Genomic DNA, 19,114 nt, shown 5'->3' on the forward strand with positions numbered 1-19,114 from the left:
ATCCTCATTAAGTTGATTGGTCTAAAATATTATCCGATATAACCGTTGCAAACAGATTTGGTTGAAGCTGCTTCGAGACGAGACCATTGAGGGTCTTCTAGGACTGCTCAGTAGAATTCATCTCAGTGGATTAAGATATGGTCTGATTATCAATACCACAAAAACCAAGTTCATGGTATTTAGCAGAAGTAGCTATGAAGATCTCCCCATTTCATTAAATAAGCAAAACATTGAACGAGTAGATCAGTTGACATACCTTGGGAGCACGATAACATACAAAAAGAAATCAGATGCCGTATTGAGATTTCCAAATCATCTTTTCAAAAGAAGAAATCATTCTTTTGTGATAATAATCTAAAGGCAAAAGCTGTTGAGATGTTATATCTGGTCATCGCTGCTTTATGGAGAAGAGACCTGGACTGTCAAATGTGGTTGCATAGGAGAATGCTGAGAATAGCCTGGACAAAAATGAAGTATTATGGAGAGCTAGAGCTGAGCGTGAGCTGGCAAACAGCTTCTACACCTCATATTACAAGGACAGAGGAGCTGGTCATGGTCCCAAAACATGCATCAACAACACTAAACAACTCTTCAAGTTGGCTAACAAAAGGGGTGCTTTATCCAGGGTGATCGCCAACGTCTGAGGGAAAGAAGAGCACAGGTAAACCTTCATAACCTGTCATAGACTAGGGTAAAAATATGTTGCAGCACCCCATGATCAACTTGTATAATTTGAAAAAGGAAACAAAACCCTCAGCACAATCTATCTGAGCATCTCGTAGATCCCCTTCCTGTAATTACAGGGATCAAGTACCGATAGAAAACCAGGCTTAGCAATTAGCCTAGGATAATTCTCCTTCTAATGACGGCATAATCCAGTAAAAACAGCTGAAAATTCATATAAAATTTGGAAAATAAACCAAAAAAAGGAATTTAACAAAGAGGAAATTCACAGGAACATTTACTAGGGGAAAATCTATCTGGAAACAAGACATAAAGGGTGATTACATAACCTCTTTCAGTCACTGCTAATATGTTAGGCCTAAAGCTAACAAGAGCTTCATACCAGAAAATACACAAATTTCAATTACACACTCCCCAAAAATAACAATCATCTGAAACTAGATCATTAGCATACACGCAAACCTTGTGCCTACTAGAACAAGTAATATCAAACATTGAGATGAAGAGAGCTTCAGTTGAGTGTCAGCAACCTTCCACTGCTACTGACATCACTTTCAGCAATCGGCTAGAGTAACATTGTCGTGATTCATTATGATATGCCCTGAGACACTACAATTTCTTATCTCGGACACAGAAATATGCAGCTGACTTCACACTTCCTGATACAAGAGCCATGACTTAAATTCTCTCAGATGACTGAACACTTTTAATTTAACTCATGGATAGGTCATGCCTACTACTTCCTCGTCCAGCACCAGCACCTCTCAACGTGACTGGCACAAAAACAGAGAAACTCTCAAATCCATATAAAATAATGCAGAACAACAGTTTACACACATCGTAAATATTCCATAATTACACTTAACCTTCAAAATACGATTCTCGTGTTTAAAATTACAATCCCAAATAAACCACACCCTGCTATCAAAATGTACCACCTCTGACTGGATACAGTAACAAATAAACAAATAAATGAAACAAGGACAAATATAACACACATGGGGACAATAGAGCACACTCTGGTGTGACCTGAAATGACTCTCATTAAGGGATAAGACATACAAGTTTTAACCCTCTTGCACTCAGCGCACCGATCTGTCTGCGCGAGAGGTTATGGCGAGAATGCTCACGGTGCCGATACATTGGCTCTGCCCTATTTAGGGTTTGTGGTCATTTTCATGGCTGTTAAATGGTAACAGTTGATCGTGACAGTAACTTAAAGCATTGAATTTGCGTTTTACTCTACGGATATATCCACCAGCCCTACAAAATATTTTTATTTTCTACAAATGAAATCTGTTGACCGTGAATGTTTATGTTGTGGTTATTCGAAGTTGTTATTCCGTGGATCTGTTTTGGTTGGCTTATCAATACAACAATTTGATCTTGCTATCAGATTAGAGTTTATTTTGTTTCTTTGGTATATCGTATCTTCACTGTACTTCAAAAGTATTAATTTTACCCCTCCTCATTACGCCATTGTTGCACGTGCTTGCATCATCCTTTTATCATAATGGCTACGCCATATTCAAAGCTGAATGAGGCCGATATCCTTGAATTTGCAGATGATCTGGACAGTAATAATGCCCTAATTTTGCTGAAAGTGATTGCCGTTATATGGGAAGTGACAATTAAATTGAAACAAGAAATGAAATGGTTCAACCTATTTAATACAAGTAAATAAGAAATGTAGTGTTACATTCTTATTTGGTTAAAAGCGGTACCGGTTTTGACCACCAATCTGGGTCCTCATCAGCCGATTAAAAATACAAAAACAATGCATAGGAAAACAAAAAAGTAAAGGATAAGTCTTTCACAAGAAGCAATATAAGACAATAGGGGTTAGCACTGCCTGATTTTAAATCATAAAATCCAGAAGAAGTCGAAGATCAGTCACTTATATGTAGCAAGGCGCAAGTCCCTGAAGAGTAGCACAACATACGCAATGTCCGGACTCTGTGCTTTTAAATGCAGACGAAACTCGGTGAATAGCTTAAAGAACAAGCCTGAAAATGCTTCAGTTGCAAAAATATATAATACAAGTTGATATAATTGAAGTATATATCAATGTTAATACAGATGCAGAACAGTTGACGTAAAAAAACAATTTCTTGGCAGTTCAATACGGAACATTTATCTTCATATGGGAAGTGCTTCTCACTGTCCTTCAGACCGCGACAGTTACGTGCTTCCCGAGTCAATTGAAGCACACACATCATATTGATAACAAATTAGTCAGATTTAAATGTTCTTTCCTTCAGGTCTAAGAGTAAAGAAGAAAGAAGCAATAATATCTGATATTTCTGTCATTGAAAACCATAATTTATTTTCAATGTTTAATCATTTTTTTCGGCTTTACCAATAATAATATGGAAATTCTAAGTTCCCAAGGAGGGAATTAGATATTTTTCCACCAATAGAGCATGGCTTTTTCAGGCGTTTGCTCTATTAACCAGCGTTTCGTCTTAGGTCTGACACTAGACTCGAGTGGGATGTGTCAGACCCTACCCACTGACACTGGGGTGTATGCAGGTGAACTTACCAGAAGCCCTATATAAGAGGCCTATATGAGTCTAGTGTCAGACCTAAGACAAAAAGCTGGTTAATAGAGCAAACACCTGGAAAAGCCTTACATCTGATCTTTTTTTTTTTCAATAATAATATGTCGAAGGTATATTCATTTCTGAAATGCTTGTAGTTTCCTGTATTAGTATGCTTTATTTTATTTTAATATGGGTGTTGCAATGACGAATTGAATGCTGTAGCACACATGTCGTATTATTAAACAGCAATGATTACTCCGGTAGTGGACTGTAGTGATACGACCATAGGGCAGTCATTCACCAATATTACACGTAATAAAACTTTTATTACAATTATACATGACTAGCTGATGTACCCGTGCTTTGCTACGGGATTCTCATAAAGGCTGACTTTGTGGTTTTCCTAACTGAAGTCAACATAGGTCATTACAAAAACGTCAGTAGGAATGTAGCAATTAAAAGCAATCATATAAAATACTCGATCAAATGAAAATCCGCACATTTTCTCACTTTTAACGAACAGTATTACGGTGCCGAAATAACAGCCCAAAGTTCCAGAGCTGGAATGACCAGGCCACAGACAGCCGTGAACACTCTGTACCATTACGTTACATTTGAGGCAGTATCTATTGTGGAAATACAGCGGACAAATATGGCGCGGAGCAGCTTCAGGCGGCGTAAATGGGAACGGAATATAATCTTACAGTAAGTCGATCTTGATCAGTAGGCGGAGGTCGATATTGACCGGCAAAAGAGAAAAGAGTTTCCAAAATTGAACAACTATGGACCATGAAATAATTGAATTGATTCGATTCTTAAATACCTTGAGAAGAAAAACTGCGTGAAGGAAGAACTGTACGTCTTACTACTAGATAGCGAAAGAAAAGCAACGAATTCTAAATACTAAAGTAATTTATATATAATAAATTGAAGGAATATATCTCCAATATCTGCAGGATATTTACGGAATCAAAGGAAAACGCCAAGATATTGAAGTAAAGTGAGACTGCAGCCGAGTCAGATATCGACGTAAAAAAGGGGCCGAAATAGCATAATAAGTGGCCAATCTATACTAAGAAACGCAGAAATAACTATCTCAAGTTATAAGCAGTACCTGTTTAGGCGACATAGTTGACGAAAAGCAGACCAAAATTGAAGAAATATATAATTTAAGGGAAATATTTCTATCAGTTATAAAATATATAAACTCAAATACACGTATTGGAAAACCTGCAATTCATCAGAGAAATATGTATTCTACAAAATATTTGCTGTCTTTTCGTTGCATGATCCCTGGTGACGTAATGAAGCTCGCCTAAACGAATGGAGAAAGGTTGCGCAAGATGAACTCAGCTCAAGCCAAGATGCCCAGCCGAATCCAGCCGTGACGTGATCCTGGGACATAATTGACTACTCCGAGATGTCCTAGTTGAGGAAGGAGCCAGCAACGGGAAAGTCGACACGAGATAAGTAATATGGTTTCGAAGTTTGCATTATAAAATTTTAATTAATTGCTAGGATATATTTATTTGAGTGCAGAAGTGTCTACAGATATATATAAAGTGCCAATAAATGAATACTATTGTGTGGATTTAAATAAATAGCCGCTGACATGTGCTATTTTAAGTAATACAGATGCAGTGCTCCTGAGATATTTTTAGGTTATTATAAACAAGATCGAAATGAGCATATCCATGTTTTAAATGCCAATCTACTTGAGGAGACCAATTAATATTGAACTATTTGCGGTTAAGAGGAATATATGCGATGTACGTAACGTAACCTAGTTTTTATGAGCACTTGATCGGCAGACATGGCCAGTACGATTATAATATTGAAAGGAAATGATTAAATATTAGGGAGTTGCAGTTTATGAATGGAAACTCAGGCTATTGGACTGTTTTGACCGTAACACGGAGGTTATTGAAATGAAGTTGAATGTGTATTTTTTATATATGAAAGTATCGGGAAGAATTGAAATATGAGAATTACATAATGTTGTTAGTCTGAGGAAATGTGAATTGTTCTTTGCGTAAGCAATGCCTGAATGAGGTTATTGCGAGTTTCTGTGTCGGTTATGGTTTTTAATATAGAGGTTAACAATGCAAGAAATGGAATTAGGTCATGTTTATGTGAATGTATGTTACAGTCCAAGCGTTATATGGTCGACAAATAGCGTTGATGGCAGACATATCGCTAGGTTATTTGAGTATTACATGCAATATAATCTGAATATACGTACAGATGAAGGAACATCACATAACTAAAGATACATCTTAATATGGGAATGTAGATCGGTAGAGTAGGTTTTTAACCTAATTTTGGCACAGCAGTGAGTAACTTGAGAGTTGGTTTTATATGCAATGGCACGTATTTATGAAAACATTTGGCACGATTTCACGAATACAACTGATTGATTAATGGTGGCACTCAATAGTAAGAATACTTGAGTTAATCTTGCACATATGAAAAATATATATTTATAATAAGCTTGATATCAGTATGGATAGGTACATTTATAGTTGCATTGATATTTTTTTTGAAATCATAATTAAGAAACATATTACTTATCTCATGTCGTGAAGAAGTTATAATGAAAATCCAAACCAAAATTTGAAATGAGAATCCAGTGGATGTCCCAAAGCTAGCCCAAATAATACTAACAGGAAGATATACCACTCCCTCTATGATAAATAAAGAATTATCCCTCTCTTACCCCATGAAACATATTAAAAATAATGAATATGGTTATATGACCGGATGATATTCAGTTTAATGAATATAATATGATGAATTCAATTATGTTTACCATGAAGATTACGAGTTCAAGAATGATATTATAATATGAATCCAATTCCTTTTCACTATTGCTGATAATTTAATTCTTATTTTAATTATAAAACATTAGCATGCTAATAAATTAGATCTAGGCTTATTTATGTGTTTCTTTTCTCAAAGTAACTTATAATACGTAGTAATAGGATAGTATTAGAGCTATTTTAGGTTAGATATGCTGAGTAATGAACATCATATCGGGTTTTTACCTACTTACGTGGGAATTGAATGATTGATTAGAATCATGACTACTCTTCAACGGAACCTACGACTGTTTTGTATAATTTGAGAATTTAATGAGATGTTCTACCCTGAGAACCAAATCTATACCTCCGACCATCGTACTTATTCATGCGAGAGACCCCCGTTTACATGATGGTTATCTTAGATTTGGGTCATTTTGCAGCCGAGGTATGATATTATGATCGCCCAACGAGAGTTATATGAGTAGATAGGTGCCGATGACAGGAGAGTAGATGGTTGGAAAGGTGTAACTCCTCTGCCCTTATTCCGTTAAATGTGTACACTGCTCATTCCAATCAGTGCCTCGGACTAGAAAATGAATAGCTCGAATGCTATGATGAAGCAATGTGTTACGTACCAGTAGTATCAGGAAATTTATGAACCTGAGGAATGGCATGCTAAAGAAGAAAGTTATCTAATTCCCCAGCTACTTCCGCCAATATTCAGGCAGGCTGTTACACTCGGTATGACCAGGCGAGTGGGCCGTGTGGTTAGGGGCGCACAGCTGTGAGCTTGTATCCGGGAGATAGAGGATTCGAACCCCACTGTAGGCAGCCCTGCAGATGGTATTCCATGGTTTCCCATTTTCACACCAGGAAAATTCTGGGGCTATACCTTCACACTCCTTGGCTATTTCCTATCCCATCGTCGCCATAAGACCTATTTGTGTTGGTGCGACTTAAAGCAAATTTTAAAAAATTACTCGGTACTCTGCAGTAGTCCTATTTATCAGAGATGAGTGGCAGCAGAAGACATAAAGCATACCGCAACAAACAATGGTCAATGTAATGTTATTGTTGATCAATTTTATGAGTTTTCTATATTGTAGGCCTTCACATTTAGTTTTCTTTTGACTCTTCGATGCGTCTTATAAAATTATTTATAGTGTAGACTGTAGTACCTTATTCTCTGACTTTACATACCGATTTTCATTCAAATCTGTTTACCCATTTTCCCGTGACTCGGCGCTGATATGGACTTAGTAACAAAAATCCAAATTGATGAATATCTCTGTGATCATAGCTGGTACGGTAAAAATTTATTATAAGACATAAATGATCGGAAATTTAATACTGTATAACTTTCATCGATACGACCACTAATAACAAATAGGCCTATTTGAGAATTAAATTTTAGTCCTTCCCCTAAACTACCATTTGACTCAGCGTTAATAAAATTATTTATGGCCTACATTATAGCGACTTATTCTATGACTTCTCATACCGATTTTCATTAAGAAAGGGTCACTTATAACATAAATATTTGAGAATTAAATTTTAGGCCTTCCCCTAAACTGCCATTTCACTCAGCGTGAATAAAATTATTTATATCCTAGGTTGTAGCGAATTATTTCCCTACTTTGCATGCCAATTGTTATTAAGATAGGACCACTAATAACATAAATATTTGAAAATTAAATTTTAGGCCTTCCCCTAAACTACCATTTCCATTAGCATGAATAAAATTATTTATGGCCTAGATTGTAGCTAGTGATGCGTGTACATACATACATACATACATACATACGTACATACATACAGACAGAAATTACGGAAAAGTAAAAAGTGCATTTTCTTGTTACCGTCGACATGACTGATACAGAAATACCATTCTTTTCAAATTCTGAGCAATGTACAGACAAAACCCTTATTATATATAGTAATTTCCACGTAAGGAAATGCCCCAGAAAGTAAATATCGCCGCCCGATGCTCTTCTTTTCTCTTTTTTGTAATGGCTGATCACTGCTGCCAACCTGCCTGGTTACATATTAAAATCACCAGACATAACCATAACAAACTAACCTCAATGTAGGAAACACCGATAATCAATGTTTCCCTACCCTAGTAAATGATAAAAGATAAGATCAAATAAATCAAGATAATTATGAATATCTCGTCGATTTCCACGCTCAATGAGTAATTAAGGAAATAAACACACTTTCTCACTCAAAATTATCCGTCTTTATTTTGATATACACTAGGCGTACTATAACCATATTCTTGACAAGAGGGGCGTGTTAAACGATGCAATTTATTTAATAAGTCTTTGCAGTGTGATTTTAGAAAGTTCCAGACATCCAATGACTTCCCTTTCTTTTGCGCGAACATTTCCTTCTCTCTTCAACACCGGTAACCAGTAAGGAGAGAAATTATTGGGCATATTTTCAGCCTGCAGGCTAGTTATATCTTCAAGCTTATCAGGAAACATATAGGAATACTAATGTGCCAAGCTCCGTGAACGGAAATTAGGTCAGGTTTCAAGTTCACTGCGGATTTGAAAATAATAATGTTATAAGTTCTACTGCCAAAATTTCGTCCCGCAAGAGTTATTTCGTGTACCGGTAGATCTAGACATGAGCCTGACGTACTTGAGCACTTTAATCATTTCACGCAAACAATGTTAATAAATGCATTATCCGAACATGCCACAATTCTACTTACTTGGTATTAGCCAAATAGATTTACAATCCCACACAAAAAGAAAATATGCTTTAAATATTCTCGCAAATGTATCACTAGTGACTTTAACGGCGATGCGGTGGCAACACGCAATTCATGCTAGAACAGTGATTGAACGTTGCCAACGTGCCAGATTAACGGTTAATGTAAGACGTCGTATCGGCAAGTAGGGTCCCTAAACTGTATGGTTACCGACACTGAAAAAGACCTGCAAAATACCCAACAGCAAGAAAAGTAACTATAAATCGATACCTTAATATTACAGGGGAGAAAGGGTAAGGTTGCACCCTTAGGGTACGTCCTTACACGGAGAGGACTATATATAGATTGATGTTACAGGTGAACAATGTAGTGGAAGTGGAAAATGTTTATTGAAGACTTTATTTGTAAAATGTGGTGATAATGTTTTATTTGTAAAGACCTAACCTGTACAGTGTAATATTTGTAACATATGTATTTGTAAATAGTAGAATTCTGTTCTATATTTACTGGAAAGTATCTAGAAAATTGTTACATGAATTTTTGAACAGGGTGTGTTGCCTTTTGTGGTTATGTATTCTGGAAGGCATTTTCTAACTATTCTGGAAATGGAAGATTCACGAACGTGCGTATTCGAGAAACTTATTTAAAGTTCGCGACTGTAGTAGGAATTGTGATTGGTGAACCTAGGTGGCAATAGGCGGACTCATGCATTCTGATTGGCTACTCCAAGGCCAGGGTTTACCCTTATATAGAGTGCGAGGCAGTATTTCGTCGTCTTGTCTTGGTCTTGTCTTGGCCTGGTCTGCCTTAGCCTGTCTTGGTCTGTCTGAAGTTTTACGTCGTGTGCGACGCCTCGCTACCGGGATGGACCCCCTTCAGGTAAGCACTCTTGCATTCCGTTCCGGCTAAAATTTCCGTAATGTTCGGTTGCTATTTCATATAGGAGTCTGCCCTAGCCTAACCTAGATTCGCCAAATTAATTATTTATGATGCCCTAGCTTTTCAGCTGGGCTTCCCTCTTTGTTTTCGAGGCATTCCCATTTCTTGTTTCACTAAATATGTAGATTGTAATTTAATATATTTACCTTGGAGTTTGCCTCTGGTAGTTCACTGTCACTTGATGTATGCTAGAGTTTTGGAGAGTACGTTTACTTCACTGTAAATTGCATTGTACAACTGGATTTGTAACTAGATGTATAGTTGATTTGAAATTTTGAACTTGTACGAAGGTATTATCAAATAACCTCTAAGTTATGTGTATCACAGAGAATATAGTTCGTAAGTTGTAAGTTGGTGGATTTTGTTCGGAATGTATTTGTAAAATCCATTGGTAAATAATATTTTTCAAATTTAAGGATCACGGCTGATTATTTCGGAATCTGTAATCTAAGCCATATCCATGCCCTCAGTAGGTTCTAGGTCCTTCCACCTTCCTGGTTTATTATCCACTAGTTGGCCCTACTGATATATTTACGTATGTTGTTGTCGGCAGAGATCCGCGTAGTTCCAACTGATGTTCAACTGTGGGTGAAGGTTTTTTTGGTACTGAGTAAAGGCACCTCCCCTCCCTCCCTCCTCCCCCCCCCCCCCCCCTTGTTGTGTTTAGTGCTTTGTTTTGTGTAACCACTGTAGTAGCGGTTACAATTTTCAATGTTTAATAATTTTTTTCAGCTTTACCAATAATAATATGGAAATTCTAAGTTCCCAAGGAGGGAATTAGATATTTTTCCACCAATAGAGCATGGCTTTTTCAGGCGTTTGCTCTATTAACCAGCGTTTCGTTTTAGGTCTGACACTAGACTTATCGAGTGAGATGTGTCAGACCCTACCCACTGACAGTGGGGTGTATGCAGGTGAACTTATCAGAAGCCCTATATAAGAGACCTATATGAGTCTAGTGTCAGACCTAAGACGAAATGCTGGTTAATAGAGCAAACACCTGGAAAAGCCTTACATCTGATTTTTTTCTTTTTGCAATAATAATATGTCGAAGGTATATTCATTTCTGAAATGCTCATAGTTTCCTGTGTTAGTGTGCTTTATTTTATTTTAATATGTGTGTTGCAATGACGAATTGAATGCTGTAGCACACATGTCGTATTATTAAACAGCAATGATTACTCCGGTAGTGGACTGTAGTGATACGACCATAGGGCAGTCATTCACCAATATTACACGTAATAAAACTTTTATTACAATTATACATGATTAACAAAATGCATAGAAACTATTTACACGTTAAACAATAAAATGCAATGCCTGGATGGCTATCGATTAAGTTTGAGGTCATGTGGCCGTGAATGCATGTCTAGCCGACATGTTGTCGCTGATCAAGTCTGTGTTCTCTTGTCGCTGGAAACCAGATGCATTCTGGTCACTTAATAGAGACGCTGATAAGAGTGCGCTCTGTATAAATTTTCTAAGAGGATGAAACAATGTGTTAAACTGTTTACTTGTTGATCTTTTGTAATTTGGTTGGAAGATCACAGAAATTAGTTTGAGCTTCTTCGAGCAAACCCCTGCATATAGGCTGAGTGCGAAAGGGTTAAAATACCAATGAATGAGAAATAATACAATTAAATTAATGTTACCAAGAGATGTGTGCATATACCTATAGATTACTGAAGAATTTAACATGTATCAATTAGGTTTGCCTCAGAATAGCTTACATATTGAATTAAACAAAGGAATTAAACCGGATCCTTACAGTCAGAACTCGAGGAGGGTACCAAATCAACTTTCACTTTCACCTTACGAGGTGCTCCTTTGTTCGGCATGCTAAGAGTCGTGTGACGTCCTGATAAACATTACTAACCTGACTGTATGCATTTTATGAATTGCATGTTTAAAGAAAGGAAGTGCTTGCAGGCACTTAGGCTTATGGTCCTGTTCTCAGAACCCACCTGATGGTATTACTAAACTTATGTTGCCATCTGGATTAAAAGCACAATGTCAGAGGGAATTTAAAGTTCAATAAGCTAAAGGTTAAATGGTTAGTAATTTGGAAAATATCAAGGGGTCCATAAACTACCGTTACCATTATACAATGCTTCAGGAAACGGGCAAACATCATCATGTGTTATATGGTAAGGTTGCCTGCTTCGAAACAAAATAGTGCTGACAAGTTTTATTTTGAATAAATGAAATCATTCAGTATGTGAAACTGCCCTGTAGAATTCCTGTGAGAGATAAGTTAAGACATACAAAAATTAAAACGTACTTTATGCTCAACGATGCCGAAATATAAATACTATATGCCAGAAAACTGAATCTTCATGAGCCTCATTATAGTTCAGGTTTCATTATGATGCAGGTTCTCCTCCAATCAGAGTTCAGATTTTCGTGATGCAACTGTTTGACCAATTAGGTAAGGATAGCATCGCACCTGCTCTCAACGCACTAGCTTCACACTTGTCTTATTTATTTCCATTAGAGGCTTGTTGCATAATGTACTATTATCCCATATTGGACCAAACTCCACTGTGGAACAAGAGCTTGTATGGAAAGATGTCCACCCGGACTAAGAACCGAGATGATAATCCCCACACTAACTTTAGCGTCTAAGCCATAACTCCCCAGTTTGCATGTGGTAAACTTGCAGAACAACGGAACCAATCAACCAATCAATCACGTGCACATTTTGCAAGACAACACCTTAGAGAGGAAATTTCCATTGTTTTCTAACAAAAGCACCAACATGTCGGGAGGGTGTTCAGATAGTCCCATTCTCCAACCTGTTGCACAGTTTTAAGACAAAGCCCTATTTATTAATTATTCACACTTGTCACATTAAATCATTCTTATTATTACATTGTACACGCAGTACAGTTATGAATGATGACTTCCCACTCTGAGTCAGCACCATCTTTAAATGATTAATCATATAAAGTTAAAAACTTCATGATAGTTCCGTATTGAATAGAGAAATAAGAAGATGTACAATATTAGAAGGATCCATCTTTCAATACTCCGCTGTAAGTTGAACTAAAAAGAAGTCCCAACTTGTTTATTGGGACCGGTTTCGACACATTACAAGTGTCATCATCAGCCAAATAGTAAAATAGGGCAAGATATAAAGATCTTAAAACAACTAATACATTGAACACAGACAAAAAATTAACATTGATTCATATCGTAGCAATTCAGTTAATGTCCAAAACACAATGATCGCAGTCAAGAGAGTAAACAGAACATCATTGTCTTGCGCCGAAAACAAATATAGTTGAAGTTCACAAGCAGGCCAAGTATATTTGTTTTCGGCGCAAGACAATGATGTTCTGTTTACTCTCTTGACTGCGATCATTGTGTTTTGGACATTAACTGAATTGCTACGATATGAATCAATGTTAATTTTTTGCCTGTGTTCAATGTATTAGTTGTTTTAAGATCTTTATATCTTGCCCTATTTTACTATTTGGCTGATGATGACACTTGTAATGTGTCGAAACCAGTCCCAATAAACAAGTTGTGACTTCTTTTTAGTTCAACTTACAACGGAGTATTGAAAGGTGGATCCTTCTAATATTGTACATCTTCTGATTAATCATATTCGTTCTGTTCTTTGGTTTTCTTAGTATGCTCCTTTTTATTGTCATGTGATATACCAAAGCTTGGTATTTCACTTTTTTAACAGTGACTCTTGAATCAAGCCCATGATTTTTCTTTCTTCAGATTACTATTATATTCTGGTTTTTGAATTCAGATATTCAGTTCAGCTTAAGCCACGGTCGAGCACGGACATATTGCGTGGAGGGTCCCGGGAGTGGGAGTAGGGAGAGAGAGTGCTGAGTTCTGCAAGGTTGTGTGGAGTTTATCGAATATGATTGGTGTGGAACAATACAGAGCAACTATAGGAAGATGGCGGGGGAGACAGAAGAAAGAAGAAGTGATATCAGGTGGGTGTAAAGTTGAAATGGAGATTAAAGGAGAATTATTGCTGTCAGCGGCAGTGGTTATAATATTGCTATGGATTGGGGGGGTTGAGCTGAACCCAGCTCCGACATCTAGTGGAGATGAGACCTGGGAAGACATGGAAGAATTCAGAAAAAATATAAAAGAGGTGGTTGAGGAAGTCTGCCCCTTTGAGCAACTTAAAAATATGATTCAAGAACAAACCAGGGAGTTTGAAAAAATGAAGGTATGGTTACGAGAAAGGGCTGACGATACAACAGCACAAGTGAGAAAAAACGCTGAAGAAGTTGCAACATTAAGGGAAAAAATAGGACGACTAGAGGAGGAGACTTTGAAACTGAAAGCAGAAGTGGAAGCCAACACTTTAAATCGCAGGAAGAAGTGCCTATTTATATATGGTGTGCCGGAGGAGTTGAGAGAAGATAAAGTGCTTACAACCTACAAAGTAGTGGACTTAATACAGGGGAAATTGAAAGTAAATTTTAGTGAAGTGGACATAGATGATGTGCAGAGAGTGGGGAGAATTAGAGGCAACAGGCCTATCAAAGTTCAACTGTTTTCTACGCTGATGGCGGATGCTGTGTTAGGCAATGCAGGGAATGTGCAGAGGGAAAAAATATGGATCAAGAGAGACGTGGGAATAGAGGCGATTAGGAATGAAAAAATACTGAGAAAACACAAGATACGAACTATAAAGCAGGGGCTGAGAGCAACGATCAAAGGACAGGAACTAGTGGTGACAGGCAGCACCTGGAAGAGAATCTGGTCTGTGAATAGATTGATGGACTTAGAAATGAAGATAGAACAAGACGAAGAAAAAGAGGGAAGAGCAGCGATCAGTAGCGATGATAGGCAAAACACCAAAAGTATCAGTAGTCTATGTGAAGTGAGGCAGGGAGAGGGGCCAAGTGAAAATGGGACCATAATCAGTGAAGAGGATAGGCAGGAAAGTGAAAGCAGTGAAGTAAGAGAAGCGAAGGGTAAAAAGGTAAGGTCAGGGGCAACCTGGGAGAGTCTGGATCTGAGTAGGAGCAGAGGAAGGAGCAGAAGTTTAAGGGACCTGAGTGTAGCTGAAGTTGGAGGCAAAGGAAACCAACAGAGTGAAGATAGTGATGAAATGGCGGCCAAGAGAGGTGGTAGAGAAGCAGGAAAGCACAGAAAATTGATAGACATGTGGGGTACAGGTGGAAATGAGAGGGGTGTTGTTACTCGAAGCAAAAAACATTAGTGTATTGAAGAGCGAAGTTAAAGATGGTTTGATGGCAGAATGTAGAGTTGAGAAGTGATGTTCGCTGGTATGGTTCGATGACAGAATAAGTGAAGACGGTTGAATTTATTGAAATGAGGTGTTGGAGAAGTATTGAGAAGGGGTGGTGTATTTATTGTTGTGGTATGAGTTATTGATGTGTTGGTGTTGAATTATGAGTAATTTGTTAGTAAGGGATGAAGTCGTAAGTGGTAGATGGTAGTGATGGTAGATGTGTTGGTATGGAATTTAAGAGTAAGTGGTGGTGTATGTATTGTTGTAGCATGATTTATTGATGTGTTGGTATTGAAATATGATTAAGTTGTTATTATGGTATGAAGTGTAAGTGAAGGAGGTTTGGTAGATTGAAATGTGGTGCTGGAGAAATATGGAGAAGTGGTGGGTGTATTTATTGTTGTAGTATTATTTATTGATGAATGAATGTTGAAAGGTGGAGTTGGAGAAGTAGGGAGAAATGGTGGTGTATTTATTGTTGTAATGTGAAGATGGTAAAAGCTGTGAGTAAGAGATGCAGTGGTAAGTGAAAGTGGCTTGGTATGTGGAATTGTAGTGTTAGAGAAGTATAGAGAAGTGGTGGCGTATCTATTGTTGTAGTATTATATATTGATGAGGAAGTGGTAAGTGAAGTTGGCTTGATGTTGAAATGTGGTGTTGGAGAAGTAGAGAGAAGTGGTGGTGTATTTATTGTTGTAAAATTATTTAGGGATGGGTGCATTTATTCTTGTAGTGGGAAGCTGGTAAAGTGATGGTACTTGTGTTGGTATTGAATTATGAGTAATTTGTGAGTAAGGGTTGAAGGTGTAAGTGATGGCGGTTTGGTATGTTGAAAGGTGGTGTGGGAGAAGTAGAGAGAAGTGGTGGTGTATGTACTGTTGCAGTATTATTTATTGAGGTATAATTTATTAAGTCTTGGAGAAGTATGGAGAAGTTGTTAAGTTAAAGAAGGATTGATGGTATATTTTCATTGAAATCTGATGGCAAATTTGTGATGGTATTGAATTGATGGAGCGAGTAAGTGGTAAGTGACGTAGGCTTGATGTTGAAATGTGGTGCTGGAGAAGTATAGAGAAATGATGGTGTATTTATTGTTGTAGAATTATTTATTGATGGGCTATTTATTCTTGTAGTGGGAAGATGGTAAATTGATGGTAGTTGTGTTGGTATTGAATTATGAGTAACTTGTGAGTAAGGGATGAAGGTGAAGGGATGGCGGTTTGGTAAGATGAAATGTGGTGTTGGAGAAGTATAGAGAAGTGGTGGTGTATTTACTGTTGTAGTATTATTTATGGAGGTATTATTAAGTCTTGGAGAAGTGTGGAGAAGTTGTTAAGTTATAGAAGGACTGATGGTATATTTTCATGGAAACGGGATGGCAAATTTAATGTGGAGTGTGGCTGGGTTTTTGAATTAGGTTAGGTAGGGTTAAATATGAAGTGCAGAAACAGAGAAGTAGCACAAGGATAAAGTTGCACATGAGCAGATGAATGTAAACAAAGTGCAGACTAGTGATGTAAGGGAGTGTGGACTCAGCAATCCGGAGTGGGTCAAGCAGAAGTACAGTAGCGGTGAAGGAATGTGCCGTGACGGCAAGGATGAATGTGACGAAAGTGCTGAGTGCATAAGGACACGAGTAGAGTATGCTAGAACCTTGAGGCAGTGACGGTGCTTTTTTTTTCTTCTCACTATCCAAGCATAGTAGGAGATGGTAAGGCAAGAGGAGCAAGGGTGAGCAGGACACACCCGTAAGAAGGTGGGGTGGGACGGGCCCAATACAAATAAGCAAAAGGTGAAAGGCGGGATAAGAGAGGAGAGCGGCTCCAGTTTCATGGGGATGGCCGCAATGGAATGGTGAGAGAAATGCATTGTCATCTGGTAGGATTGTTGGGGCCTTCCTTGGGACCCCACGGATAGGGCCGGTCGTGTCATCATCGGGAGGGCAGCCTTCTTCTCACCAGGGGTGATGACACGGCCGGACAGTAGCAGTAGTTATAATTTGTCTTTTATATTTTATTTAAAGAACATAATTTGGAGTGGCAATAGATATATTTAGGGGAGACGATGGACGTGGCATGAAGGTACGGAGGATGACTACTGTGTTGACCCAAACTTTGTGGGTCAAGTTTCCGGAGTATCCAACGGACTTCATGGCATGTCCAAGGAGTACGTTTGGGGTTTATTACTATTATTATTATTTCTGTTTGTATTATTAATTTTATTAGGAATTTGTGTTGTTAATTTCTGTTGGTGGAATTTGGTGGCTTAGGATGAACATTGTTATTTTTCTCATTCAGTGGATCGATTGGGTATTTGGTTACTGTGATCTGGAGAAAAATAATAAAGAATAAAGAATTCAGATATTCTTTTCATCCTTGTTAATTTTACTGTTTTGTTCATTTCCACAGGTTCCCCTGAACTACTCAAACATGTAATTAACTTAAAACAATCGTTAGAAGTTGCTCTAAAGAAGTTCAGTCAACTGAATATAAAATCTAATTCACTGACAGAAGGTGACTCGTCTGACTCAGACTTTGAAGAAGTTGAAGAGAAAGAGGGTTATGAAGAAAAAGAAACTCTTCCTGAATTTCTACCGCCTCTTGTCCCTACGAAGGTACCTACTGCAAATCGCACAAAGAAATCTGAAAAAGGCTGGAGCATTTGGTCTAAAGAAAATGATGAGAAGGTTAGTCATCTTTCAGTATTATGAATGATTACATAACAGATGAAGAGCTTACTAGGAAAGAAAATGTCATACAATGTTGGAATTTTGGGAGAGAGCCATTGCTCCTTCCTCCTGTATAGCTTGTTTGTTCCTAGACTTGTACTACCTGTACACGGCAAGGGGCTTAGCTGGCTTCTCCTTCCATTCCAGAACATTTTGTTACAGAGGGCTTATCACTGTGCACCAATGGAAGTGCTGCAGAACTTACTGGTGAAAATGATGTTGAGATATTGATAGTGGAATAGCCTTTCCAGCTTCAACCAACCAGTGCGTTGTATATGGTCGTCCATTCTTGTTGCCCACCATAAATTATTTTTTTAGTCTTCCTCTTCTCCTTTTTGCTTCATCAGATTAGTGCACCACTTTGAATGTGTGTACAGATGACCTATGAATCTATTCCTTCTACTTTCTAATCTTTTACCAGCTGGTATTTTTCATTCAAACTTTTCAGCACTTCTTTATTGCTTACCTGGTCCATGTGGCGCCAACACCACATTTCAAAGGCCTGAATTTTATTTTTATTCCTGTCCATGAGAGTCCAGCTTTCTGAACCATATATTCCAACACTCTATACAAATATTTTTATGCATTTCTCATAAACGTCTATGCTAGTTGCCTTGGATATCAGCAATGATATTTTCTTATACAAGGCTTCCGTGGTTTGTGTTAGTCTTCTTCTTACCTGTGTTTTGCTCCTTTCATCAAATGAAATTAAGCTTCCAAGGTAAGGGACATTTTTCTTTCAAGAATTCAGTTAATATATTTCCATGAGCGCTATTTTGAGAAGGTGTAGCAAACTTTACTCATGCTTTTTACAAGTAAACAGAGCAAGCCTGTAGACCTGCAATCTCAACGACAGGATATAACTCACGTGCATTGGCGCGGTTTGGACTTCAGCATTGTAAGATGGTGCCATCCAAAAGATTTGAACGGAAACTCATATGTGGCAATTAATGTAAAACTGGGTTTTTCTTCTGCTCTTCTTCTTCTTGCTTCCAAATTTGGCCAACTGTGGACCGCATGAAACTTCATGTTTTCTCTTCCCAGAACTTCTTCATTCTTTCACTCCTTTTTCTCTCCTCCTCAGATATTACAAATTTGTGCCTGTTCTTCCGCTGCTCTTCATGGAATTTATGGTCATCTACTCGAATTGTGAACTTCTTTCTGTTGAGGATCAACTCTGGTGTTATTTTAATTTCTTCTGCGTCCTTCTTAACGTCCTCCACCCATTTCGTTGTCGACCTCAATCCAATTATATATTTAAATATTCTTTTAGTCAGCCGGTTGCTCTATTGTAGATCATAAAACAAAAAAGCACAAGCTAGTTAAGCAAATGATCATCGAGACACCATAACTGCATTATAGTCAAAGCAGGTGAATCATATTCAGAGAAGAATTTATGAGGGCAAATCAAATATAAACAGGAATTTTTAAAAAAAATTATTGCATCAACCAACAAAATACACATAT

General features: G+C 37.7%; 1 protein-coding gene across 3 annotated transcripts in view; it reads left to right on the plus strand.

Annotated features, from left to right (window-relative positions):
* LOC136879065 (UV-stimulated scaffold protein A) overlaps window positions 1–19,114 on the plus strand; it is a 334,211-nt gene that overhangs the window by 144,969 nt on the left and 170,128 nt on the right. For all 3 annotated transcript variants that reach the window (XM_067152813.2, XM_067152815.2, XM_067152814.2), the window contains one exon: window positions 17,328–17,605. In XM_067152813.2, the coding sequence (XP_067008914.2) occupies window positions 17,328–17,605 (278 nt within the window). The remainder of the gene's footprint in view (window positions 1–17,327; window positions 17,606–19,114) is intronic.

The sequence above is a fragment of the Anabrus simplex genome, chromosome 8, assembly GCF_040414725.1.
Source record: "Anabrus simplex isolate iqAnaSimp1 chromosome 8, ASM4041472v1, whole genome shotgun sequence".
In the NCBI taxonomy this organism is placed as follows: domain Eukaryota; kingdom Metazoa; phylum Arthropoda; class Insecta; order Orthoptera; family Tettigoniidae; genus Anabrus; species Anabrus simplex.